Source organism: Natator depressus, chromosome 8 (assembly GCF_965152275.1).
Source record: "Natator depressus isolate rNatDep1 chromosome 8, rNatDep2.hap1, whole genome shotgun sequence".
Taxonomy (NCBI): domain Eukaryota; kingdom Metazoa; phylum Chordata; order Testudines; family Cheloniidae; genus Natator; species Natator depressus.
In genome coordinates, this window is record NC_134241.1 from 28412236 (window position 1) to 28439620 (window position 27385).

The following is a 27385-nucleotide window of genomic DNA, read 5'->3' on the forward strand; positions in this document are numbered from 1 at the left end:
AATAATTTATATTATTTCATAACTTATGTAATGTAAGGTTGATATCTGCACACTTACGTAATTTAAGCAGAAAAGCAGTTTGAAGCTGCACAATCATGTCATATGCATAAAGTTCCTTCTGCAATTTGGTGTGTACCACTGGGGAGCTTCCGTAGGTATTACTGTACAATAAAGAAAGCTGGGGCTTCATGATGCAAAAACACCAAAACCAAATGCTCAAATTGTACATTTTCTTCATTGCTGTATTTTTAGAAATGTTGAAAATGAGGGTGCACCATCTAACATAGTCTTCTTGTGTCTTTAATGTTTGTTGCTAGCACATATGCAGCATATCTTCCTATGCCTCAATGACCTCGGCAGCATCGCAGAGGTCGCATTTCCACATGGATAAACTGTTCTTGAACAATTTCTCTAACTCACCAAACACAAACCATTTTTATTCCTTCCAAAATCAGGCATGCAGGTCGTCTTGTACTGCCCCCCTCCCCCTTCCCTCAAACAGACATAGTCATTATGGACAATGAAAAGAATATTCTGTCACCCATCTGTCAGTGTTTGGAGGATTAGACTAAGGCAAGATCTTGGGCATATGAGTCCTGTTGTCAGAGAAGTGGATGGTGCAGTGACTCAAAGGCAGGGAGTGAGGCCCTATGCACCTGATTTCAGCCAGCTGTATGTTGGGGTGGGCTTAGCTGCCTCACTTTGGGGGAACGATCAGGACTCAAGAGTTGAAGAAAAGAGTGCATGGTGGGTGGGGAGGGAGATTCTGTACCTGGAAGATGGGACTAGGAAGAAGTGGGACTGAGAGGGTGTGGAATTGCGGTTGACCAAACCCACATTCAGCCTTATCGCTCCTGCAAATTTGATTTGCCCATTATACATATCTACAGTATTCCTGGGCAGAGATGCAGAAATGGCTCAGTCTCTTCATTCACACAATGGAGTCTGGGTTATGTGTTAAGGATTCCCTTATAATACTCCACTGTCTCATAACTCCTAGTTATGGCCCATTTCTCACAATAGTATAATTTCATTGAAGGGAATGAGGTAATTCACATTGATTATACTTATCACTGTCCCATGTCTTCAGTAGTATTGATGGGCACCGGTAGCAAAAACATTCTAAGAGGGAGGTTCAGGATGGATATATTCTGTGCTACACTCATACATCTCTTGCCCCATGACTCCAATGAGCTCCCATATTTGGGCCATTGGAGGCAGTTGTCATTATTAGTGACAAAATTCTGCATGTGCTTTTTTACTTGTGCTGATGCCCACTGTGGTCACCAATGGCTCGTGCTATGTCCATATTTCAGATTTGCATCCATTTCTACCTTTGGTGAAATCCTGTTGCGAGGACAATTCATGGCTTCATATGATTGCCACAACTGTATGTTTTCCTCTGTTACAGGATTTTGCAAGAAATCTGTACTTCTAATAAATCATGTCCAGGATCTTGCAGAACAGACAAAAGCAAGAAAGTATAAGTGTAATCACTGTGTTTTAGACATATTATATACAGTCGTGCTCCCAGTGAAGTCAGTGGCTAAATTTCCATTGACTTAAGTAGATATCAGGCCCGTAATTTGTGTTTGCTTCCAATGCTTACCAGCTGGCATGTTTCCTAGTTGCAGGAAAAATATGTGAGTAACCTAATAAAACATGGAAATTGCTTAGCAAATTCAGTAAAATTTACTATACAGGAAATATTGTTGTAGATGGAATATCCAAAGTAACTAGACATCCTAATTACCTGTCAAATTGGGGGCTTCACAGAGTACACACATCAAAAAATGTAAACAAAGAAAAATATTCCAAAAGGTATTGTTCCAATATCTCATGCTTAAATTCCATTGGCATTTTGATTATGCTGCAGTTACATCGCCCATAGTAGGGCCTCAGAAAATGTTACTCCTAGAAATATTACAGGGATAAGGAATAATTGTCTGGCTGAGACTGGGATTATATACCCCAGGCCATGCCAGGGTCTAGCTGCCTCAATATGGAAGGATTATCATTCACCTCTTCTCTCTTCAGGGGTGCCCTAGGAACTGTATTTTTTTCCTCCTGTAGTGCGGGTCCGGTCCCAGTAAACATGCAGCTAGAAAGGATGGCAGAAGAATGGTTTAATTTTGTATTGCTTTCCTGTTTTCTGCTGGTGGAAAGTGGTTCTGATCATTCTAAATGGCTGAACAGGAAGTTACATGATTTTGCAAAATGGAAAAGAAATAAGGTGTAACCAGTGATGATCTTCATGTATCCATTTTGGCCACTAAGGCCCAAGTCTTGCAAAGCACTTAAGCACATACTTAACTTTTAAACATGTGAGTAATCTCATTGGCCTGTTAACATCAATGGAAAGACTCTCTTTAACTTTAATTGGTTTCTGGATCAAACCCTAACAGCTTTGCTGGATTGGGCCCAAGTGATTGGATATAAAGACCAGGAGAAATATAAATACTCCGCTAAATTGACGGGTAGACATATGCTTAATTTTAAGCATGTGCATAATCCCATTGTGAAAGCAACCTGAGGGAGAGCATTACTTTGATTTAAGAGCGGGTTCCTGACCTGCATGTTAATCCTGGGAATATGCTTTCTATGGGGTTTTCTTTCTGTAATAAATTGTAACCAACCAAGGGGTTGTTTTTGTATGAAAACTCTTTGGATCAAATGCTGAAATTGATCTAACTGGGATATGCAGGAGCTCAGCACTCTCAAGATCTGGGCCTTTGGCTTTCTTATTTGTGGACATTTCTATGGGATAGAAATGAGGCTAACCAGGCCTCCCCTCCCCCACCCCCACTTTGTTTAGCTGTATCTCATTCATCCAGCATCAGCTCATCTAATCAGTTACAGATGCTGTGGAGACATTCCTGGAATGACTTCACAACATAGCTGATCATTTTGAATATGATACAAAGGGGCGAGTTGGTACCAGTGGTCAATAGGTATTTTGATTCTGCCCCAACTATAATCATATATACTAATGACCAGTTTCAATGTGACTTTTTTAAAATATTTTTTCATTACACTCATTGCTGACCTTTGATCCATGTGTCCTATTTCCCAGGTCGTCCCATTCCACCTACATCCTCGTCTAGCCTTCTCCCATCTGCTCAGCTACCCAGTTCCCATAATCCTCCACCAGTTAGCTGCCAGATGCCATTGCTAGACAGCAATACCTCCCATCAAATCATGGACACCAACCCTGATGAGGAATTCTCTCCTAATTCATATCTACTAAGAGCATGTTCTGGGCCACAACAGGCTTCCAGCAGTGGTAAGGAAATTTCAAGCATATGGAATGTTGTTATGACCTTTTTTGTGTCATGTTTGCAAGTATATGTCTGTATCATACAAAATGTTGACTCCTAAATATGAAAATGAAGAAAAAATAACAGTTTTGTAATTTATTGCATTTACGGTTTTTTGGGAAACACTATGTATCATATTTAGTTTTCCTTTATTTCACTGTAGAGTATTTCTTTTATATTAAGAGTGATTTAAGGCATGTAAAAACTATTAGTGCATCTCTGTTGCTGAGAGAATGACTCACTCAACTAGGTGGTAGCCTTGAAGCAGTCTCTTGTAGAAAGGACATGTGTATAAGGTACTGTACACAATGGTAGTGGTTTGCATTTTTATAAATCAATTATATATGTAAAGCAAATTCTGACGCTGTCTACCAGAAAGTGTGTCCTGCAATGGTTATTGTGTTGTGCTCTTGTTTCAATATTATATCTAATCCTAGCTTGTCAGCTTACATATAACTAAACTCTTGATGTTTTCAGACAACTAATTTATGTCTGGAAAACATTTTAGGCCACAGTTTTCAAAAGTGGGATCTGATTTTGTGTTGCCTCTGTTTGGTGCCTCAATATCTGGGTGCCCATCTTGGGCCAATAAGGGCCATTTTCAGAAATGCTGAGCCACCGTGACTCCATCTGTAGTCAGTGGAATCTGTGAATGCTCAGTGCTTTCTGAAAATGAGGCTCAAGATGTCTCAGACTAAGGGACCCAAAATCACAGGCCACTTTTGGAAATGTTAGGCGCACAAGTCTTAACTTATTTTTTGCGTTAGGTTATTTTGTCAAGGAAATGCATCCAGTTGATATGGACCATATTCAGATATGTGTGTGTGTAATTCCTATAAACTTAAGTGGGAGTTTTCAGAGGACAGAGTCTGACCATTAGTCTCTTGCATGGGAAAGGTTTCAAATATTCTTTATAAAACGCATTTGACCCTAATTCTCCTTAACGATGCTATTCTGAACTTCTGTTTTGGAAGGTTATTCACTTACTGTTGTAGTTAATGTACATTTAAAACCCTTAGCTAATAAAAATGTTTTACTTACAACTTATAGCCTTGACATTTAACCCCAATGAACACACAGAAAAGTGACAGAAAAAGTAGAAGATGCAGTTACTGATCACTCACAATTTCTCCCCAGGTCCTCTGTTCTCTATAATGATATAGGTCTGCGTGACACTATGAATCCTGTGTGGCATGGATCTTTTGGTATTTATGCACGTGCCCAGTAAATTTTAATTATAAAGTTTGCTGACCAAGATATACTAGCGTTAAATCAGATTACAACACATTGGTGCACCCAACAGGGTCATCTGCTGGATGTAGTCATACATGGGAACCCAAATCATAGAATATCAGGGTTGGAAGGGACCTCAGGAGGTCATCTAGTCCAACCCCCTGCTCAAAGCAGGACCAATCCCCAATCAAATCATCCCAGCCAAGGCTTTGTCAAGCCTGACCTTAAAAACTTCCAAGGAAGGAGATTCTACCACCTCCCTAGGTAACGCATTCCAGTGTTTCACCACCCTCCTAGTGAAAAAGTTTTTCCTAATATCCAACCTAAATCTCCCCCACTGCAACTTGAGACCATTACTCCTTGTCCTGTCCTCTTCTACCACTGAGAATAGTCTAGAACCATCCTCTCTGGAACCACCTCTCAGGTAGTTGAAAGCAGCTATCAAATCCCCCCTCATTCTTCTCTTCCGCAGACTAAACAATCCCAGTTCCCTCAGCCTCTCCTCATAAGTCATGTGTTCCAGACCCCTAATCATTTTTGTTGCCCTTCGCTGGACTCTCTCCAATTTATCCACATCCTTCTTGTAGCGTGGGGCCCAAAACTGGACACAGTACTCCAGATGAGGCCTCACCAATGTCGAATAGAGGGGAACGATCACGTCCCTCGATCTGCTCGCTATGCCCCTACTTATACATCCCAAAATGCCATTGGCCTTCTTGGCAACAAGGGCACACTGTTGACTCATATCCAGCTTCTCGTCCACTGTAACCCCTAGGTCCTTTTCCGCAGAACTGCTGCCTAGCCATTCGGTCCCTAGTCTGTAGCTGTGCATTGGATTCTTCCGTCCTAAGTGCAGGACCCTGCACTTGTCCTTATTGAACCTCATCAGGTTTCTTTTGGCCCAATCCTCCAATTTGTCTAGGTCCCTCTGTATCCTATCCCTGCCCTCCAGCGTATCTACCACTCCTCCCAGTTTAGTATCATCTGCAAATTTGCTGAGAGTGCAATCCACACCATCCTCCAGATCATTTATGAAGATATTGAACAAAACCGGCCCCAGGACCGACCCCTGGGGCACTCCACTTGACACCGGCTGCCAACTAGACATGGAGCCATTGATCACTACCCGTTGAGCCCGACAATCTAGCCAACTTTCTACCCACCTTATAGTGCATTCATCCAGCCCATACTTCCTTAACTTGCTGACAAGAATACTGTGGGAGACCGTGTCAAAAGCTTTGCTAAAGTCAAGAAACAATACATCCACTGCTTTCCCTTCATCCACAGAATCAGTAATCTCATCATAGAAGGCGATTAGATTAGTCAGGCATGACCTTCCCTTGGTGAATCCATGCTGACTGTTCCTGATCACTTTCCTCTCGTGTAAGCGCTTCAGGATTGATTCCTTGAGGACCTGCTCCATGATTTTTCCAGGGACTGAGGTGAGGCTGACTGGCCTGTAGTTCCCAGGATCCTCCTTCTTCCCTTTTTTAAAGATTGGCACTACATTAGCCTTTTTCCAGTCATCCGGGACTTCCCCCGTTCGCCACGAGTTTTCAAAGATAATGGCCAATGGCTCTGCAATCACATCCGCCAATTCCTTTAGCACTCTCGGATGCAACTCGTCCGGCCTCATGGACTTGTGCACGTCCAGCTTTTCTAAATAGTCCCTAACCACCTCTTTCTCCACAGAGGGCTGGCCATCTACTCCCCATGTTGCGATGCCCAGCGCAGCAGTCTGGGAGCTGTCCTTGTTAGTGAAGACAGAGGCAAAAAAAGCATTGAGCACATTAGCTTTTTCCACATCCTCTGTTACTAGGTTGCCTCCCTCATTCAGTAAGGGGCCCACACTTTCCTTGGCTTTCTTCTTGTTGCCAACATACCTGAAGAAACCCTTCTTGTTACTCTTGACATCTCTTGCTAGCTGCAGCTCCAGGTGCGATTTGGCCCTCCTGATTTCATTCCTACATGCCCGAGCAATATTTTTATACTCTTCCCTGGTCATATGTCCAACCTTCCATTTCTTGTAAGCTTCTTTTTTATGTTTAAGATCCGCTAGGATTTCACCATTAAGCCAAGCTGGTCGCCTGCCATATTTACTATTCTTTCGACTCATCGGGATGGTTTGTCCCTGTAACCTCAACAGGGATTCCTTGAAATACAGCCAGCTCTCCTGGACTCCTTTCTCCTTCATGTTAGTCCCCCAGGGGATCCTACCCATCCGCTCCCTGAGGGAGTCGAAGTCTGCTTTCCTGAAGTCCAGGGTCCGTATCCTGCTGCTTACCTTTCTTCCCTGTGTCAGGATCCTGAACTCAACCAACTCATGGTCACTGCCTCCCAGATTCCCATCCACTTTTGCTTCCCCCACTAATTCTTCCCTGTTTGTGAGCAGCAGGTCAAGAAAAGCTCCCCCCAGTTGGTTCGTCTAGCACTTGCACCAGGAAATTGTCCCCTACGCTTTCCAAAAACTTCCAGGATTGTCTATGCACCGCTGTATTGCTCTCCCAGCAAATATCAGGAAAATTAAAGTCACCCATGAGAACCAGGGCGTGCGATCTAGTAGCTTCTGCGAGTTGCCGGAAGAAAGCCTCATCCACCTCATCCCCCTGGTCCGGTGGTCTATAGCAGACTCCCACCACTACATCACTCTTGTTACTCACACTTCTAAACTTAATCCAGATGTCATATCCATAATGTTTGACTGGAGAATGAAGAAATGTGGTACTAAAAAGCATCTGCAGGTTTAATGACTATTTATATTTCATTTTAAATGATGATTTATCATTGCAAGTCTTTTATGTCCTGGAACCTTGGGGTGGCCTTGGCCATGTTTCATGTTGCTCTCAGGCTGTGGGCTGATACTACGTACCTTTATAGTATACTCAAAAATGTTTTGAATTGCTTTTTTAAAGGCTGGTATGGCTCAGCATTTTGGCTCTGTGCCCCACCACAACAATTTTCAAGCATGTTCCATTTTCACCTTTAATAACGTATCAGGTTTCTCAAAAGGGGAGCTTATTATGTTTCATTTCTAATTTTGAATGTACCACAAACAGGCGATTACCTATTACCTCATTCTGACCACAGCTGTGTGCAGGGTTCTTTAAACAGCACTTTGCTGTGGGGGCTCTTCAGAACTTGCCAGATGCCTTAAATAACGAAATAAGTATTCAAGGTATTTCCTATAGTGTACAAGTGAATACTGAAGATACTAATATTTATCTTAAATAGGTAACGCTCACATGTTCTTAAGCATCACCTTGTCTAATGGTATGTCTACACTACGAAATTAGGTCGAATTTATAGAAGTCGGTTTTTTAGAAATCATTTTTTTATATATTTGAGTGTGTGTCCCCACAGAAAATGCTCTAAGTGCATTAAGTCGGCGGAGTGCTTCCACAGTACCGAGGCAAGCTTCGACTTACGGAGTGTTGCACTATGGGTAGCTATCCCACAGTTCCCGCAGTCTCCGCTGCCGATTGGAATTCTGGGTTGAGATCCCAATGCCTGATGGGGCTAAAACATTGTCGCGGGTGGTTCTGGGTACATATCGTCAGGCCCCCGTTCCCTCTGCTGATGAGCTCTGCATGGTCACCTCTGCTGATGAGCTCTGCATGCTCACCTGCAGCTTGCCACACTGGCCAAACAGGAAATGAGATTCAAAAGTTTGCGGTTCTTTTCCTGTCTACCTGGCCAGTGCATCTGAGTTGAGAGTGCTGTCCAGAGCGGTCACAATGGAGCACTCTGGGATAGCTCCCGGAGGCCAATACCGTCGAATTGTGTCCACAGTACCCCAAATTCGACCCGGCAAGGCCGATTTAAGCGCTAATCCACTTGTCAGGGGTGGAGTAAGGAAATCGATTTTAAGAGCCCTTTAAGTCGAAAAAAAGGGCTTCATCGTGTGGACGGATGCAGGTTTACATCGATTTAACGCTGCTAAATTCGACCTAAAGTCCTAGTGTAGACCAGGGCTAAGTGCTAAGTGGTACAATAACAAAGATGCTTTCTACCTGCAAGACTTTCAAAGTACCGTATGTCATAAACAGAGATGATCCTGAGCCGTAAAAATCAGACCTGAATCATAATCTGATTTTTGAATGCCTATGCAAATTAAATTGTTTGGATCCAAGGTTTCAGTTCAGCACATTATAGAGAGGGGAGATAGATTAAAATTTGATCTGGATCTGTGTTTGGATTCTAAACCCCTGGAAAGTTCTGAGCATTTTGGATCTAGGGCCTAAATTCATGCCCATCTCTGGTTATTAATGCATGACAAAGATTTTATCTTTAAAAGCTGTGATGCCAACACTTAAATAAACATAGAAAAGACCATATTAAATTTGAAGAATTCTCATGTTGATCACGTTACTTAATAAGGGGCTCCTGTTTGGCTGATGGTATACTTACATTTGCCTCAACACTATGATTATAGGATAACTCCTAAATGGGGTTAAGATGAGTCTTCCTGGATGTGAGTTGATAGTCATCCATATGTACTGACCTGTGCCCTTCACGATAGCCTTTCTTGATATATTTGAAAAATGCATATGCTTAAAAAAATTTACCTAATCTAATCTTCCATCAAATGAGCAATCCATTGTTGATATTATGAAAGCCTTTAATCTACAATAAATCTTTATTAGAACTCATCAGAGCTTCTAGTTTGAGAGAAATGTGATTATAGCACTCTTAAAATGACATTACATCATTGGGGTGATTGGTTTATCATTTGGAGAAGCGACATCAATCATAACTAGCATAACCACACAGTAAATGAATTCAACCTTTCTACTGTGGAACAATGACACTATAATTGCTCAAAATCAGGCTTAAAATGAAATCAGAAAATGCACTTTCTTCAAATATGATGTTAACTTAATGGAATATATTATTAAAAATCGTGTTTGAGGAAATTCTATGTAATTAAAAATATGTGGAAATGTATTCCTTTTTTCTCTCATTAGAACCTGATTTCAGTTGCAGAACCATTTTATATGCAACCGAGATTATGCTGTTTTTAATTGAACGCCCATCATTTGTTTTTCTATTTTTGTTTCTTAATATACTATGCAGCAGAATTATATATTAAGGAGGACAAGAGGCTGTTGAAATATGATGCACGTGTTGGTAATATTTTTGAAAAACTCACAAATATAGCGGAAAATGAGACCAAAAATGTGTAGCATTTTATACATGTAAAGATACCAGAGGGCAGAATATTTCCATAAGAGGTCAGTTTTGTCACTACACTATCTAGAATGGTTTCTTACAGTTAACATGGAAAACAGGCTCATTTTCTTTTGTTGTATAGACACAGGATGTGCTTTTTTGTGATTATGTTTAGAAATGACCCTTATCTAATGAAAATATTATTTTGATGTGTGTAGTCAAAAATGGACAGTAGTGGTTATCTGTTCATAGGCTGTATATTTCATAGATAAACAGGATAGATTTTAAGTCACCGACACTCATTTTTTCTTGTCAAATTAAGATTTACTGCTATTTGAACATCAACCCCGGAAACAAGAGAAGTTTGTGTTTTCTGTTTTCAGTATAACTAACATACCCCTGGATACAATTTATTTTTTTCTGAAATGAGTACCCTCTTGCATGATACATTTTGTTTCAATGGATAGTTAATTAGAGCCTTATTTAAGATCCAGGACTATACTTTCATTTTGAAGCCTCTGAATCCTATAGATTATATGAAAGCAAATGCAATGTTAATTTCTTTTTGTCTGCATAAAGTATTTTGAATTTGAGAATAGGGGAAACTAGAAATTTTACCAAGCCCTGAGACTGAATTCTGTTCTTCATTTGCTCTGAGCTGTTTTCCAGTGGTTTACAGGAATCTAAATGAAAGCAGAATTTGGCCCAATTTTTCAGTGTTTATGTATCTTTTGATACGGATGAACTAATATAAAGCATTTGGCCCAATGTAAGAGTATACATTCACAAAGCATTCTGGACATAGCCTAGAAGAAAGAACTTTGCTTTTTCACAGGTGCCATTGTGTCTGGGGGGACAACAACAGGGAGTTGAAATGTGCAGTTGTTATTAAGTATGTTAACATAAATTATTTAGCTCATTGGTTTTGACCTTACTCTCAAAGGGTCTTGGTTCTGTGTTAAACTCAAAATAAATAGTAACAAAAATCTTATTAACATGACCCAAATTTGATATGATTACACATGTGGAATGTGAAACATATACTATAATGCTGTGTGAATGCCTAGTTAAAAGGATCTACCTTCCTCAGCAAGGTACCAAGAGGTACTACAAAATATAGCAGGGCTTCATATTTAGATATTTGGGTTCAAATCCTCATAAACTACCTTTTACAGCGGTCTGTTCCAGTGGATACAAAGCATTGCTCTGAAGGAATCTGGGATTTTTTATTATTACATCACCCCTGAAGGTCTTAGTCCAGATTCTCTTCTAGGAGTGTTCAAAGCAGTCTGCTTTCTGACCTTCTACAGTTCAGAGTTATGTAAACAGATGCCTCTAGTATCCAGTAGTATAATTTAAAACCCTATGGGAGAAGTCATCTTCAAAAAAAAAAAAAAGAATCCCACAGAAAAATAATGAAGTCTCCCACAGACAGTGAAGTATCACCCCCCACTGAATGGAAAAGTAGTTTCTGTATCTACCGGCTTACATAGTAGAAAATAAAGTAGCAACAAGAAAAATCCTGAATCCTTAGCTTACTTTTTTCCACAAAGGATTGACTTCTTGTTATTTAAAAGACTAAATAAAAGGGTTTGGGTAACTCGGTAGGTAGCACCTTCATCTTTTTGCCAGAAGGACATCGGTTTAAACTGTAGATAAGAAACTTAGGCATGCATATCCATCCCAGCATGATTTCAGTGGCTGCTGGATTGCTAGAGGAACTATTCTTCTGTATTAAACTGGACTCAATACTGATGGTATTAAAGATCCCCTGGCACTTTTTAAAATAGAATGCACAGGTCAGTTTTTAAAAGAAAAAATATATAATCTCCTTGGAAACAAACATTGGTGCTTGAAAGTTCTGGGCCCAATCCAGCATAAAATTCTTACTGTCAACCATCTGCACCACTCATGGAAAAGATGTAGATCTTGGAGCTGTGAAAGGCAAACATTCAGCATTTGGTACTAAGGCTGACCTTCCACAAAACCTACTTATTAATTTAGCTCTATAATGGCATCTTTCAGTACCACACCCAGGTGGTGTCTATGCTTGCTTTCTCCCCATGACTCTCTAATCTCATAGGACTCCTCATTGGTGACTAACCAAACTAGTGAAATATAGTTCCACTCTAATTCAAAATAACTTTCTTGTGAGACCTATGGAGAGACATACAGGGCCTCAAGACTCATCCTCAGACCATTTCAAGAAAAGTTTACCCTTCCTGAGAGCCCTCCTCCTGATCACTGTCATGTAGGATTACCAGGTGTCCAGTTTTCGACTGGAATACCCAGTAGAAAAGGGACCCTGGTGGCTCTGGTCAGCATTGCTGATGGGCCATTAAAAGTCTGGTCGGTGGCACAGTGGGGCTAAGGCAGGCTCCCTGCAGCTCCGGGAAGCAGTGGCATGTCCCCGCTCTGGCTCTTAGATGTAGGGGAAATCGGGGGGCTCCGCACGCTGCCCCTGCCCCAAGCGCCAGCTCCGCAGCTCCCATTGGCGGGGAACGGCAGCCAAAGGGAGCTGCGGGGGCAGCACCTGCAGATGGGGCAGTGCGCAGAGCAGTCTGGCCCGCCTCCACGTAGGAGCCGGAGGGGGGACATGTTGCTGCTTCCGGGAGCTGCCTGAGGTAAGTGCTGCCCAGAGCCCTGCACCCCTCACCCCCTCCCATGCCCCAACCCCCTGCCCCAGTCCTGATCCCCCTCCTGCCCTCCAAACCCCTCATCCCCAGACTCACTCCCCCTGCACCCCAACCCCCTGCCCCAGCCCTGATCCCCCTATCGTCCTCCAAACCCCTCGGTCCCAGCCCGGAGCATCCTTCTACACCCTAAACCTCCCATCCCCAGCCCCACCCCAGAGCCCGTACCCCTAGCCGGAGCCCTCACCACCACCTCCACATCCCAACCCCCTGCCTCAGCTTGGAGCCCCCCCCCCCGAACTCTTCATTTCTGGCCCCACCCCGGAGCCTGCACCCTCAGCCAGAGCCCTCACCCCCTCCAGCACCCCAACCCCCTGAGCCAGCCTGGTGAAAATGAGCGAGTGAGTGAGGGTGGGGAGAGCGAGCGATGGGGGGAGGGGAATGGAGTGAGCAGGGGTGGGGCCTTGGAGAGGGGGCAGGGGGCGGGGCAAGGGTGTTCAGTTTTGTGCAAGTAGAAAGTTGGCAACCCTACTGTCGTGTTGCCTCTCCTCTCCACTGTTACTTTCCTTTTTCATTTTAATTTGGTCCGTCTTGAGCTCCCTTCCTGGCCACTGGAGTGGAGAAGTCAGCCACGGAAGGATAGTTGTGGCTCTGAACCCCTTCATGCTTGTGCATCTAATTGCCAGGTGCCTGGATTAAGATGTCAATGACCTTTATTCCTAGAATCTGAGTAGCGTGGAAGGCTTCATTTTAGGCATCACCAATACAGTGCCTAAGATCAGTCAGTGACTAGCTGAGGCAGGTAAGGCTCCATGCCAACAGAGACACGTTCTTTTTTTAAAAACAAATCAATCCTATGTGTAGTTTCCAATCTATGCATTTCATGCACAGTCCCATATGATATATCAGTAAAAATACCTTGAGAAACAGCATTGAATGCTCTTGATTTCAAATTGAAATACCACAAGCAAGCATTTTCTCTCAGTATTTTACAGCAATGGGAATTGAAGACTGAACATTTCAATTTCTATATTCAAATTAAAAAATGCTCATTTCCTGTTAATTTGGGGTCCCAAAACTACAGGTTGTTTTTGTTTTGTTTCACTTCCCACTGGTGCCTGCTGTGTGCTGCCCCAGAAATAATAAAGAGCTAAACTAACTTGAAGAATTGTGCAGTGAATGATCAATATGGAGAAAGTGAACCCAAAAAGCATTTTCTTCTCAGGAAATAGTTGGCAATATGTAGGGGAGGGTATCCAGCTTTCATGTTTTCTTTCTTTAGGGTAGATGAGATGGGGTAGAAACTTAAACTTATTACATTTTGTCAGCTATATGTGTTTAGAAAACTGTAGCTGCTACCAAGGAGGACTCAGGATCTAATGACTTTCTGTGGATATTGTTTTGAGCTGGATTTATATATTTATCAGGTATATCCTCAAAAGGGAATTTTCTGTACTTTAGTTGTAATTCATTACTTTTCCATCTCTTTAATTTGGGGGCACTCTCTAACTCCCCTGCTGCATCTCTTGAGCACAGACAAGGTTTTTTTCCCATTTTAAAACGGTGTTAGATTGGCATTAGAACTGGAGAAGCTGCACAGGGCATGTTTTTGCATTCACATTTAAAAGTTGTTTTCCCCCTTTAGAATTGGCTCCTTTATGCTGCAATTACTACTGATACTGTTGCTGCTGCTGCTAAACTGTGTAAAATCAGTTGATGATGCCAGCAGATCTGTGAATTCCAGCCATTAGACTTGAATTCAGACGTTCGGTATTGCAGAAACAATATAGTTATTAATTTATGAACTCATAATCATAACATCTAAACAAATGGTTCAACAAGTCACAAGTAGAAGGTGGTAACGTAACAAAACCAGCTATATTACATTAAGAAAGAACCTAAAATTGACAATAGGTCCTGATGACGTTATTTTAATCAAATTATGCTCTTGAGAGTTATAGTGACTTTCAAAGATTTCTTGTTTGTGTTTTTTAAATCTTTTTGTTTGTTTTTTTCATACTTGTAAAACATTATGAATTGGCACCTTTGGAGAACTGCAGCCTCTCTTTAGCAATAGAGGAAGTTCAGCAAAGACAATGGTAGTGCCAGCTTTCCAAGCTTCACCCCTTCCATTATGCCTTACCCCTGCTGTCTGATGCCACTTCTAATAAGTGAGAAAATAGTTCAGTCTCCATGGTCATTTGATCTTTGTCAGTTTTATGCTGAGAGACCCACCAATTTATTTTTACCTATTTGAGACTTCAGTTAAGTACCAGACAAGTGAGACAGTCCAGCAGTTGCATTGTGCAACTGTGCCAGGATATGAGTACTGTTAATAAATGGTTAATCAATTATTATGCATAGTTATAGAGTTAAATAGGTTAATAGGCTTCTTATAACCATCTGTAATACCTTATTCTTTTGTGCTTATAAACATCTGCATCACATAGTACTCATGTCTGTAATATGAATATAAACTCTATTAAACATTTGTTAATCCTCAAAAACTTTTTATGTATGTACCCTTACATAAAGTGTGATCATTGCAGATGTATTATTTCTGGTGTTTGCACTGAGGTGCATAGAGTAGGACATTTGTACACTCGTGATCCTGAAATGGTTAGGAAAGGATTATAAGTAAAATTAAGGTTTTCTGCTAGTGTTCTGTTTTTACTAGAAAACAATTATTATTTCTAATACGATATCGTGGAGTTGAACCAATGCTATCAGTGAAATGCTCACCTATGGGAACCCAACAATAAAATAGAGAGATGATCAATTAGTTTTCTGTTACTCTTTGGAGCCATTCTTTACATTAAATTTTAAAACTAAGATGACCGGTTCTTTCTCTCTTGTTTTTAATATCTCAGCAAAAATATCACAGCTCCTTTTACAATTAGACAATTCATACTCCTCCTCCCACCCAATTGTAACATAGAAAGCTGAGGATGTGAATGTTTGTATAAATTGTGAATTATTGGCTTCAGCAAATACCTACTTTTCAAATATATCGACATGAAAGTGGAGGGAAAAATACTATTTCTTTGTGCAGCTCCCCAAATATTTCCACAATGCATTCTATGGCATTCACACTCAACTGAAATTGCATTTCAGTCTGTTCCATTTGATTGGATTCCGTGTTTTCTTCACATCTGTCGTAATGGTACACTTATTCACAGTTCCTAAGCTTAATTTTGTTTCAGTGGCCTTTTCTATCTACCTAGGACGCCTTGCCATTCAGCTCCCTCCCTTTCCCCGTCCATGCTAAGGATATCGTTTTACATGTTGCTCTCTCTCTCTGCTGCAGTAGCTGTCTTTCTGTTTGTTGCATTTATATGAGATACCATGTTGCTATAACAGTACAGAGATCTTTACGAGCTGAGCTCTTTTCCCATTTTTTAACCAGTTCTTCTGATGCTCAGGTCAGGTCTAGCCATTTGGTAAATCAATAAATACACAGAACCAAAAAGGGACAATACCTACTTAAAATATTATGAATTGAGATGGTGGTGGTTGTAACCTGTACTTACGTTTCTTCTATCCCGAAACTGATTAGGATTGAAAACTTGAGGGATCAAGTGGCAAAATAATTCATAAGTGAACAACAAAATTGTATTATTTAGAGCAGGCTTTGAACTTGATGCCTCTATTTATCATGCCTAAATTGCCAGAAAAGATTCCGCCTCCTGAGGTGTGTGATCTCTCCTCTAGATATATTGCAGTAAAATCTACTTGCTGTGAACTCTTACACAGTGAAACTTTGTTTGTAATATACAGAGGGAAAGTTCCCAATTGTTTCAGCACACTGTTGGGTGCCAAGATTTGGGCTGCTTTTTGGCAGACAAACCTGCTGCCTCAGAGGGCTCTCTTGGGGTATGTCTACTCTGCACACTTCTTCTGGCGGCATGTAGGGTACGTACAAAGCACAAATGCCTAGCATGGATATAAATAACAGTTAGATAGTGAGGCGCTGCTTAGGCAAGTAAAGACACACCTGAAACCAAGGGTATGTACCCTAATGGCTCTCTTCATGCCCAAGCAGTGCCCTCCCTCTAAACTGCTGTTTTTAGCAGTGTAGCGTCCCATTGCCAGAGTCTTCGCTTGCTGCAGGGAAAGGCTCTGGCAGCTCCTCCCTGCTAGGAGGGGAGGCAGTGGGGAAAGGCTCCAGCCGTTCCCCACTGCCAGAGCCTTTCCCTGCTGATAACCCCTTCCCTCCCACTACCCCACCCCGATCAGAGCCTTTGACGTATGTGGCTATACACTGCAGTGTGGACTCAACGTGCTTTTTGCTGTGGTGGGTAGATGCACATACCATACACGCTGCCACCAGTGAGTGGTATGCAGTGTAGCCGTAGCCTTTGTCATAGAGAACCCATGTCAGACAGGTTGGGGTGTTTGCTGACTCTGAGCCAGCACCATGTGGTTTGGAGTACAAGCTGCTTCACAGTGCTCCCAGTCATCTGTAGAGATGATAATCTTAACCCCTGAAGAATTAAGATTTCTCAACCTTAATCAGTGACTTGACATGGGCATATATTTCTGTTTAAGTGAAACCTCCAGGGAGTGCATTTGGTCTGGAGAGGAGTAGTGGTTTTGTTGTTAAGTCATTGGCCCAGAGCTCAAAAGATCAGCATTCAATTCCTGGCTCTAGCTCAATCTTCCTGTGTGTGACCTATCTTGGTCATGTATTCTCTATCTGCCTTAGTTCCCCATATGTAAATCAGATATAATTAAACTTCCCTCCTATTGTATTGTATTGTGAAGTGCAAAGATACTATGGTGTTAGAGCCATATAAGTACCAGATTCCCATTCCCCTGTTCCTTTTCACAAAACTACACCTCAGTCATGGACACATTTCTTACTGCAGAAGTGATATTAAACTGGAATTCCCAGCTGTCATTTCACATGACTCCCTGGGACAGGTGGAAGGTTTGGATTGAGATAATGTAGTACACTGAATTAATTAACTTATCAATTAGTTCATGGTTTTGGGTGCTATATAAGTAGAGCGGGGTGAAAATTTTTGGGCAATAGTAAATTAGCATTTTTCAGGTCACTGAAACTATTCATGAATTGAGGTTGAATTTTGCAAAAAGTTTCAGCCAAATAAAAAATGTTTTCACAAAAGTCAATGGTTCATTTTGGCCATTTCAAAATAAAATGTTTTGACTTTTCATTTTGTAAATGTGCTTTATTTTGAAATTTAGCTTTTTTTTAAACAAAAAGGGGGGACCAGAAACACCTGAAAATGACCCCCCTCTGCCCTTTCCCAATGACCCCTTTCTCTCCCCAAAAAGTTTGGTTGGTTGGTTGGTTTTGTTTTGGTTGAAATGTAATCAATATAAAAACTAGCAAATGGTATAACACAGTTTATTGTGATATAGAACATATCAGAAATTCAGGCTCCATGCAAATATATACAAAAGCTGCATTTTAAGTCGGCAGAGAAAGTTGGATGCCCAATGGTCAGGCCACCCTAAATTTAGTAATATTATTATGTATTTATTGCATTTAGATTTTTAGTATGTTCTATCTGCTTCCCAGGGTATGTACACAATTAATACAAATATAAAAAAAATTAATTTAACTGCTTAGTAGATTTGAGCCAATTGATTTAACGGTGAAAGGCTCTATATTATATTAGAAATCTTGAGTCATCCAGAGGTTCACAAACATATAAGATTTATTCCCTATCTACAGTTCCAACCACACACCATTTTTCTTTTCTTTTCTTTTTCTTCTTTATTGTTGACAGAGCTGGGAAGATTTGACTCTCTTCATTCTTGAATTCCTCTGAGATCATACCAAAGAAATAAATGCATTGGAGAATCTTGTTCCACATTCCTGCTTTTTGGAAACAATTTCCGTTCAGTTCCCCATTGTCACAGAGCAACCGGTAGCACTTTACACTCCTCTTCCATTTTCTATTTTGGGATTACTAATTGAGGAGACCTAGAGCCCCAACTGTGTAGCCAATGCTGCTGGGTAACATGGAAGTTAAACTACTCTGTCATGTTTAGTTAAGGTGACGGAAACATTCATTTTTAGCACTTGTACATATTTTTCAGTGAATTTAGTGCTCATGATGCTGGACTAACAGCTCTGGAGACTGAAGTGTTCTTTTTTAATCTGTAGAACAGGTTTAGGATGGGCAGATTCAAACTTCCCAGCTTACCTTGCCCCAGTGCACTTTAACTCTGATCTGGAGGGACTGTGTTTTAGGATTAAGAATGTCCCTGGGTCCAGATTCGTTTCTTGGACAATTCTTTGGACTGTCTGGCTTCTAGTCAGCAAAAATTTAAGTACATGCTTAAATCCATCCTTGTTAAGCAAATCACTTGAGCACATGGTTAAATTTAATCACATTCTTAAGTCCCACTGAAGCCAAAATAATGATCCCATTGAAGCTGTTGGGACTTAAAAACATGCCTGAAGTTGAGCATGTGCACAAGAGCTTGGCTGAATTCGTGACTTTAAGACTGCTCTGTGAAAATGGGTTTCAGATGTTTTTGGATATGGGCACGAGATTTGGACTGACACCACCAACTCATTTAAAGTAGCCCATCAAAGAGTCATGACTTTGAGCCTCCGCAGACTTGGACAACTCTGTGTTTTGTCAAGTGTTTCTTTTCATTTTATCAACATAAACAGTGATTGGGAATGTGGATTTTTATGGGAGAAATATCTGATGTTAATTATTTTTGCATCTATAGTCTGGGGTTCTTAATATTTAGACACTCTTTAGTTAATCCTCCTGTTAGGTTTTTTTGCTTAAGGATCAAACCAATTCCTGATTGACATTGGAGAGTACAGCATAGCACATATGTTTTCTTTTAATAAATGTCTGCAGACATGTGACCATTAACTTTCATCTGATAAAGAAATTATGTGGTTGTATTGTTTCTATTTTCCATAGAGTCCTCCACTGGCTGCTTTAGGAGAGTGTATCTAAATAGCTATCTCCGACATGTAGATTTTGGAGGGTGTGTGGAAGGATTGCTGTATAGAAACTAACTCACCTCAGACCTCACAGCACTTTGTTTAAGCATAATGCATATCGAAGATCAGAACAAAAAATATGAAGGCTTTTCTTTTTGTAGTTTTATCAACTCCACGCCCCAGTGCCATTAATCCTCCATTTGAACAATTCTTAATTTTTATTAAGAGGTTAACTAAATTGAATTATGGCTTTTCAGACCAATTTTAGCCTGAGATATAAAAGATGTAAATGACTTTGTGGTTGTCAGAAGCAGGTATTTTCATACTTAAAATAAAATAAGGTTCCCATAGATCCCTTGCTTTTGTAATGGTACTTGTATCTCCAGCAGACATTTTATGTTCAATAAATTCAAAAGACCTTCTACTGTAAGTGAGCTGATCTCATGAGGAAATAAATACATTTTGCCATAAGCTTCTGTGTTTCAACTTCAGAGCTATGACACTCAGATTAATAAGAGCCACAGAATTCTTTTTAGTAGGTTGATAAAGTGGTTCCCCCATTGCAGGAAGACAGCACACACACAATACTGTGTGTATTATAACATACACAAATCTAAGCAAAAGTAGTGCTTAAGACTATGATAGAAATGGATGGAACAGAAGAAAAGATCTCCAAAATGATGGCTGTCCTCTTCGCTAATATTCAGCCCTGATGTATGAGGGTACATGCAACTCCTTTGAAGCCAAGACTAAATTTTTCTCCTCTCTCTCCTTTCAGTAACTCTTTTGTGGCAGGGTATTGCATTAAATTCGGTACACTACAAAAGATATCAAGATATGTTGATCAAGGGCCCCTGTGATGTACATGCAAAATTATAAATGCTGAATATTATATTTGTGGCTGGATCAGCACACATCCTGAACATTGGCAGGGTGGGGGGTATTGTTAATGGTGATGGTTTTGTGCAGATGTAGAGCCAAGTCCTAAAATTACTTCAGCACACACACACACGGATTTGTGCCCCGTTTGTGTATAAAATAAAAGAGATGAGTTATTATCTTTCTGAGCTAGTTATTTGTCACTTGAGTGTACAAGACTGGTGAATATGCTGAAGTTATTCCAAAAAAACAAATTTATAAGTACATACAATCCTAATGTAACAAAGTACATTTTGTTCTGTATGTGATTAATCTTCTTTCATTATGTGGGCCAGCTGTTGAGAATGTGAGTATAATCTCACTGCTCCCAGTTTTTTTATGCCAATGTGCCCAGAATTTTGGGCTATTAAGCTTCCAAGATTTAATTTACATTTCTTAGTAATGTTTATTTGTTTCAGCTGGGGATGAGAGAATGCAAGAAATCTCTTGGCTCTAATTAGTACATTTTTGTAATTGGAAAACCGGGGTTTGGAGGCTGAATCAAAATTATGTTCCTGACTAGAGCTGAGTGAAATTTTTTGGCTGAAACTTTCTTTGGTGAAAAATGCAGATTCGGCGACACTGACACATTTCATGAATTTGTGTTGGCTCTGCTGAATTCTTCACGTTGGGTGGAAAAAACAAAAAAATCCAAAATTCCAAACAAGTCAAAACGTTTAATTTGTAAGTTTATGAAATGTTTCAATTTTTTTGGTTTGAAATGATTTTTTGGTTTGAAATATCCTTCAAACATATTAACAAAAAAAATAGAAAATAAAAAAATCTTTAACTCAAAATGTAACATTTAATTTTAGGTAGAAAGAAATGTTTTATTTGACTTTTTTTTTAAACTTTCAAATTCTCTGAACATTTTGAAAAAATATATTTTTGGTTTGATACCAAACAGTTTCTTTTTATTTGCCAGTGAACCAAAAAGCCCATTGTTCATGATAATGAAGACAGAGAGCCTGATCATCTACTTTCAGAATTAATGGAAAATTTTACCGCTGACCTCAATAGGAGTAGGACTAAGACTGGAGTTTGGTAAAGATTAGCAGTTAAAATTCCATTGCTGTGGAGCTAATGGTTGCAGAACCTCTTGCAAGCAGTTAATGTAATTTTATATACATGAATGTTTAATCCTTATATCTGTGCAAAAGAGTAGGGTGGAGGAAGTCCAAAAGGTAGAAGAAGTTTGTAATGGGGTGTGTTGGCCCTATAAGACTGTTAATGGGAGGCTCTGAAGCCAGCACTCCACCTTAGCATTTCCGGCAGAAGTACCAGTGTCATGGGGAACACGGTCACGTGAGAGATAGTGTTCTTGGAAGTTCAGCTGGGAGTTTGGGAATAAAGCTTAGACTGCTGTTTGTTTTCAGGGCCTGAGGCCAGAGTCCTAAGGTGCATAGGCTGGAATTTCCCCTCTGGGAGTTATACTTCCCCAGGCAGCTGAGACTGGGAAGGGGGCAAAATATTTAAAGACCCCCCCACTTTCCTCAGGAGTTCTTTAAATATTAAATGAAGAAGAGATTCGCAGAAAGCTGCAAGGGCTAAGAACCCTCTGCTAAATGAAGGGGATGAGAAGATGAAAAAAGACTTTTGGATTAGTTTGATTGACAGACGGGTTTTGATTTTGGAGAAAGGAGTGTGCTGTAGACCCCTCTGAGATGGGTGTGTGCTAACTCCAGAAGGTAGAGGCAGGGAAAATATTCAGGTTGGAGATTGAAGCAGAGCCTCTGGGAAAGAGTCATGCTGTCCCCAGAATTACTGGAAGAAAAAGGCCTAGCTGAGTAGCCTTTTGTTTCTTTTGAAGAGTTCCATGGACATCACCTTCACTTTCCCTGTCACAATCAACCCATTAGCAATATAATACCCCAGAAGTAGGGCCCTACCAATTTCACAGCCATGAAAAACATGTCACAGACCATGAAATCAGCCCTTCCCTGTGAAATCTGATGTCCCATGCTGCTGGGAGCTCTTAGCCTGAGGTCCACATTGGGGTTCCAAAACTGTATGGAGGGCCGGGTAGGGAAGGCTGTGCCTCCCCAAACCCTAACCCTATCCGCCCCCTCCCACTTCCCACCCCCTGACTGCCCCCCTCAGAATCCCTGACCCATCCAACCCCCCCCCCACTCCTTGTCCCCTGACCACCCCCTCCTGGGACACCCCTGCCCCTAACCGCCCCCCCCGGGACCCCACCCCCTATCCAACCCTCCCTGACTGCCCTGACCCCTATCCACACCCCTGCTCCCTGACAGGGCCCCCTCTAACGCCCCTTTCAGAATGCGGCCCCGCAAACATGGGCGGAGGACTCAGGAGGAGCAGGGACAGCTGTGCAGCTGGAGAGAAGGGGCAGTTTCCCCTTCAAAGCGCCGCTTCTCTCTGGCCAGCTGCTCAGCCACCAGGTGCTCCTCCTGAGTCCTCCGCCCGCCTGCTCCCCTGTGGCTGCAGGTGAGCCTCCCTTCCTGCTCTCCCCTGCCCCCACGGGCAGCCCCCTCCCGCGCTGGCGGCATGGCGAACTGAGGCTGCGGGGGAGAGGGGACAACAGGGGAGGTGCCGGGGGCTAGCCTCTCTGGCCAGGAGCTCAAGGGCTGGGCAGGATGGTCCCATGGGCCAGATGTGGCCTGCGGGCCATCGTTTGCCCATCTCTGTCTTAGCTGCTAGTCTGGACATGCTGGGGCCGGACAGGAGTTGTCCTTCCCCTGCATGGCTGCTCTTGGTGAGGAGATCAGATCCAGCTCCAGAGGCAGCACAGAAATAAGGGTGGTACACTCTCACTTCTGCACAGCAGTAGGGCTCTGGGCTTCCATTTCCCACCTCTACCCCCACCGTGCAGCTCCTGCCATGGCTCCTAATGCCAAGCTCGGCGCTTCCTCCCCCATCGGCTCCTGCCAGGCTGGCGGCTTCTGCTCCCAGTGGCTGCAGCCAGGGCAGCCTGGGCTTGCCCCCCTGCTCCAGCAAGGGATTGGGGCAGCCCAGGCTGGGGACTTCCACCCCAGCTGAGGCAGCCCGGGATCATAGACTTTAAGGTCAGAAGGGACCATTATGATCGTCTAATCTGACCTCCTGCACAACGCAGACCGCAGAATCTCACCCACCCACTCCTGTAACAAACCCCTAAGCTATGTCTGAGCTATTGAAGTCCTCAAATCATGGTTTAAAGACTTCAAGGTGCAGAGAATCCTCCAGCAAGTGACCTGTGCCCCGTGCTGCAGAGGAAGGCAAAAAACCCCCAGGGCCTCTGCCAATCTGCCTTGGAGGAAAATTCCTTCCCGACCCCAAATATGGTGATCAGCTAAACCCTGAGCATGTGGGCAAGACTCACCAGCCAGATACCCAGGAAAGAATTCTCTGTAGTAACTCAGAACCCACCCCCTCTAACATCCCCTCACAGGCCATTGGGCATATTTACCACAAATAGTCAAAGATCAATTAATTGCCAAAATTAGGCTATCCCATCATACCATTCCCTCCATAAACTTATCAAGCTTAGCCTTGAAGCCAGGTATGTCTTTTGCCCCCACTGCTTCCCTTGGAAGGCTGTTCCAGAACTTCACTCCTCTGATGGTTAGAAACCTTCATCTAATTTCAAGTCTAAACTTCCTGATGACCTGTTTATATCCATTTGTTCTTGTGTCCACATTGTTACTGAGCTTAAATAATTCCTCTCCCTCCCTGGTATTTATCCCTCTGATATATTTATCGAGAGCAATCATATCTCCCCTCAGCCTTCTTTTGGTTAGGCTAAACAAGCCAAGCTCTTTGAGTCTCCTTTCATAAGACAGGATTTCCGTTCCTCGGATCATCCTAGTAGCCCTTCTCTGTACCTGTTCCAGTTTTGAATTCATCCTTCTTAAACATGGGAGACCAGAACTGCACACAATATTCCAGATGAGGTCTCACCAGTGCCTTGTATAATGGTACTAACACCTCCTTATCTCTACTTGAAATACCTCGCCTGATGCATCCCAAGACCGCATTAGCTTTTTTCGTGGCCATATCGCATTGGCAGCTCATAGTCATCCTTTGATCAACCAATACTCCGATGTCCTTTCCTCCTCTGTTACTTCCAATTCATGCGTACCCAGCTTATAACAAAAATTCTTATTGATCCCTAAATGCATGACCTTGCACTTTTCACTATTAAATTTCATCCTATTACTATTACTCCAGTTTACAAGGTTATCTAGATCTTCCTGTATGATATCCCGGTCCTCTGTATTGGCAATACCTCCCAGCTTTGTGTCATCCGCAAACTTGATTAGCACATTCCCACTTTTTGTGTCAAGGTCAGTAATAAAAAGATTAAATAAGATTGGTCCCAAAACTGATCCCTGAGGAACTCCACTAGTAACCTCCCTCCAACCTGACAGTTCACCTTTCAGTGTGACCCGTTGTAGTCTCCCCTTTAACCAGTTCCTTATCCACCTTTCAGTTTTCATATTGATCCCCATCTTTTCCAATTTAGCTAATAATTCCCCATGTGGAACTGTATCAAATGCCTTGCTGAAATCGAGGCAAATTAGATACACAGCATTTCCTTTGTCTAAAAAATCTGTTACTTTCTCAAAGAAGGAGATCAGGTTGGTTTGGCATGATCTACCTTTTCTAAAACCATGTTGTATTTTGTCCCAATTACCATTGTCCTCAATGTCCTTTACTACTTTCTCCTTCAAAATTTTTTCGAAGTCCTTGCATACTACAGATGTCAAACTAACTGGCCTGTAGTTACCCAGATCACTTTTTTTCACTTTTTTAAAAATAGGAACTATATTAGTAATGCTCCAGTCATATGGTACAACCCCTGAGTTTACAGATTCATTAAAAATTTTTGCTAATGGGCTTGCAATTTCATGTGCCAGTTCCTTTTAATATTCTTGGATGAAGATTATCTGAGCCCCCCGATTTAGTCCCATTATGATGTTCAAGTTTGGCTTCTCGGAAGTGGTAATATCTACCTCAGTATCCTCATTCCCATTTGTCATCCTACCATTATCTCTAAGCTCCTCACTGAGGCAAAGTATTTGTTTAGATATTGGGCCATGCCTAGATTATCCTTAACCTTCACACCATCCTTAGTGTTTAGCGGTTCCACTTCTTCTTTCTTTGTTTTCTTCTTATTTATATGGCTATAGAATCTTTTACTATTGGTTTTAATTCCCTTTGCAAGGTCCAACTCCACATGGCTTTTGGCTTTTCTCACTTTATCCCTGAATGTTCTGACCTCAATGAAGGTAGCTTTCATTGCTGATCCCTCCCATCTTCCACTGCTTGTAGGCTTTCTGCTTTTTCTCAGTCACTTCTCTGAGATGCTTGCTCATCCATCTTTGTCTACAACTCCTGCCTGTGAATTTTTCCCCCATTCTTGGGATGCAGGCTTCTGATGGGTTTCAGAGTAGCAGCTGTGTTAGTCTGTATTCGCAAAAAGAAAAGGAGTACTTGTGGGACCTCAGAGACTAACAAATTTATTTGAGCATAAGCTTTCGTGAGCTACAGCTTCTGATAGTTTCTGCAACATTGACTTGAAGTAATTCCAGGCCTCCTCCACCTTTAGATCCACAAATTCTTCAGTCCAATCCATTTCCCTAACTAATTTCCTTAATTTTTTTAAAGTTAGCCCTTTTGAAATCAAAAACCCTAGTCACAGATCTATTTTTGTTTATCCTTCCATTTACTTTGAACTGAATTAGCTCATGATCGCGCAAACCAAGGTTGTCCCCTACAACCATGTCTTCTATGAGGTCCTTCTATGAGGTCTACTCACCAAAACCAAATCTAAAATGGCATCCCCTTTTGTTGGACTTCTGTCCCTACCCCCCAAGCTCCTGCAGTGGCTCTGGGCTTCCTCCCCCAGCGTCTCCAGTCGGGGCTGGGGGCTTCCGCTCTTGCTGGCTGCAGCCTGGGCTCAGGGCTTCCACCCTTCCTCACCTGCTCCAGCCGGGGCTCGGGAATTCCACCCCCTCCACCCCCCAGACGAGGCATCCCAGGCCCCAGATTTCTGCCCCCTGTCGCCCGGGCTCGGAGGTTCTGCACCTTCTTCCCCGGCCGGGGCTCAGGGCAGCCCAAACAGAGCTTCCGCATCCCCCAGCCTAGCTGAAGCAGCCGGGGCTTCTGCACTCCCCCACAGCCGGAGCTCAGGGCAGTCTGGGCTGAAATTGCCTGGGCTGAAGGTTTCAGCCCTGCGGCTGCATCTGGGGCTCGGGGTGCCCGGGCTCAGGGGTTCTTCCCCCAGGGATTCTGCCTGGGCTCGGGGTCACCCAGTCAGGGCTTCTGCCCTGGGGCTTCTTCTGGGGCTGGGGCACCAAATTGGCCTGCCTTAATCTGTCACTGGCCTGGACTAGCAGCTAGGAGCCCCCCTGGTTAGGCCACTCCAAGCAGCATGGGGGAGATCCTACCCACTTCCACCTCTGGGAACCTCCTCTAACTGCAGAAAGCTCAGAGGCTGCTGCCCAGGCAGCACAGAAGTCAGGGTGGCAATCTTGCTCCCCCATAACAACTTTGCCAACCCCCCCATGATCCCATTTTTGGTGAGGATCCCCGTGGTTACAACACCGTGAAATTTCAGGTGTAAACATCTGAAATCGTGAAATTGACCAATTTAATAACCCTCTGGCTGTGAAATTGACCAGAATGGACCCTGAATTTGGTAGGGCCCTACCTAAAAGGATTTCCTTTATATTTTGGACCAAGATTTCAGAGCAGCTGAAGTAGAGAGAGCCCCCCAAAGAAGCCATGCTAAATTTTATCAAACCCTCAGTGTGAACAGTTCTGGAAACTTAAATCTGATTCAGTCTTGGTAGTTTGGAACCATCTCTGGTTTATGCAGCCCCCCCTCCCCTGCAGCTAGAAGGGATATATTTGAAATAGCTGGCTGGACTTAACACTTTGTCTCAGCATACCATAGGTGCCAATTCCGTGGCTGCTCCAGGGCTGCAGCACCCATGGGGGAAAAATTGTGGGTACTGAGCACCCATCCCACTCCCCCATCCCTGCCCCACGCCACCAGCACCTCCTGCCCACCGGCAGGCCCTGTGGATCAGCGCCTCCCCCTCCCTCCCCGTGCCTCCTGCCCGCCATGATCAGCTGTTTCGCGGCGTGCAGGAGGCTGGGAGGGATGGGGGAGGAGAAAGAATGTAGTGCGCTCAGGGGAGGGGGTGGAACGGGGTGGGAAGAGGTGG

The 27385-nt window shown here is 42.6% G+C and overlaps 1 protein-coding gene across 13 annotated transcripts in view; it reads left to right on the top strand.

Annotated features, from left to right (window-relative positions):
- TENM2 (teneurin transmembrane protein 2) overlaps positions 1-27385 on the top strand; it is a 1431609-nt gene that overhangs the window by 1088596 nt on the left and 315628 nt on the right. For 9 of the 13 annotated variants that reach the window (XM_074960653.1, XM_074960654.1, XM_074960652.1 and 6 more), the window contains one exon: positions 3074-3283. The exons of the other annotated variants lie outside the window; for them this stretch is intronic. In XM_074960653.1, coding sequence (XP_074816754.1) covers positions 3074-3283 — 210 coding nt within the window. The remainder of the gene's footprint in view (positions 1-3073; positions 3284-27385) is intronic. 13 annotated transcript variants of the gene reach the window in all.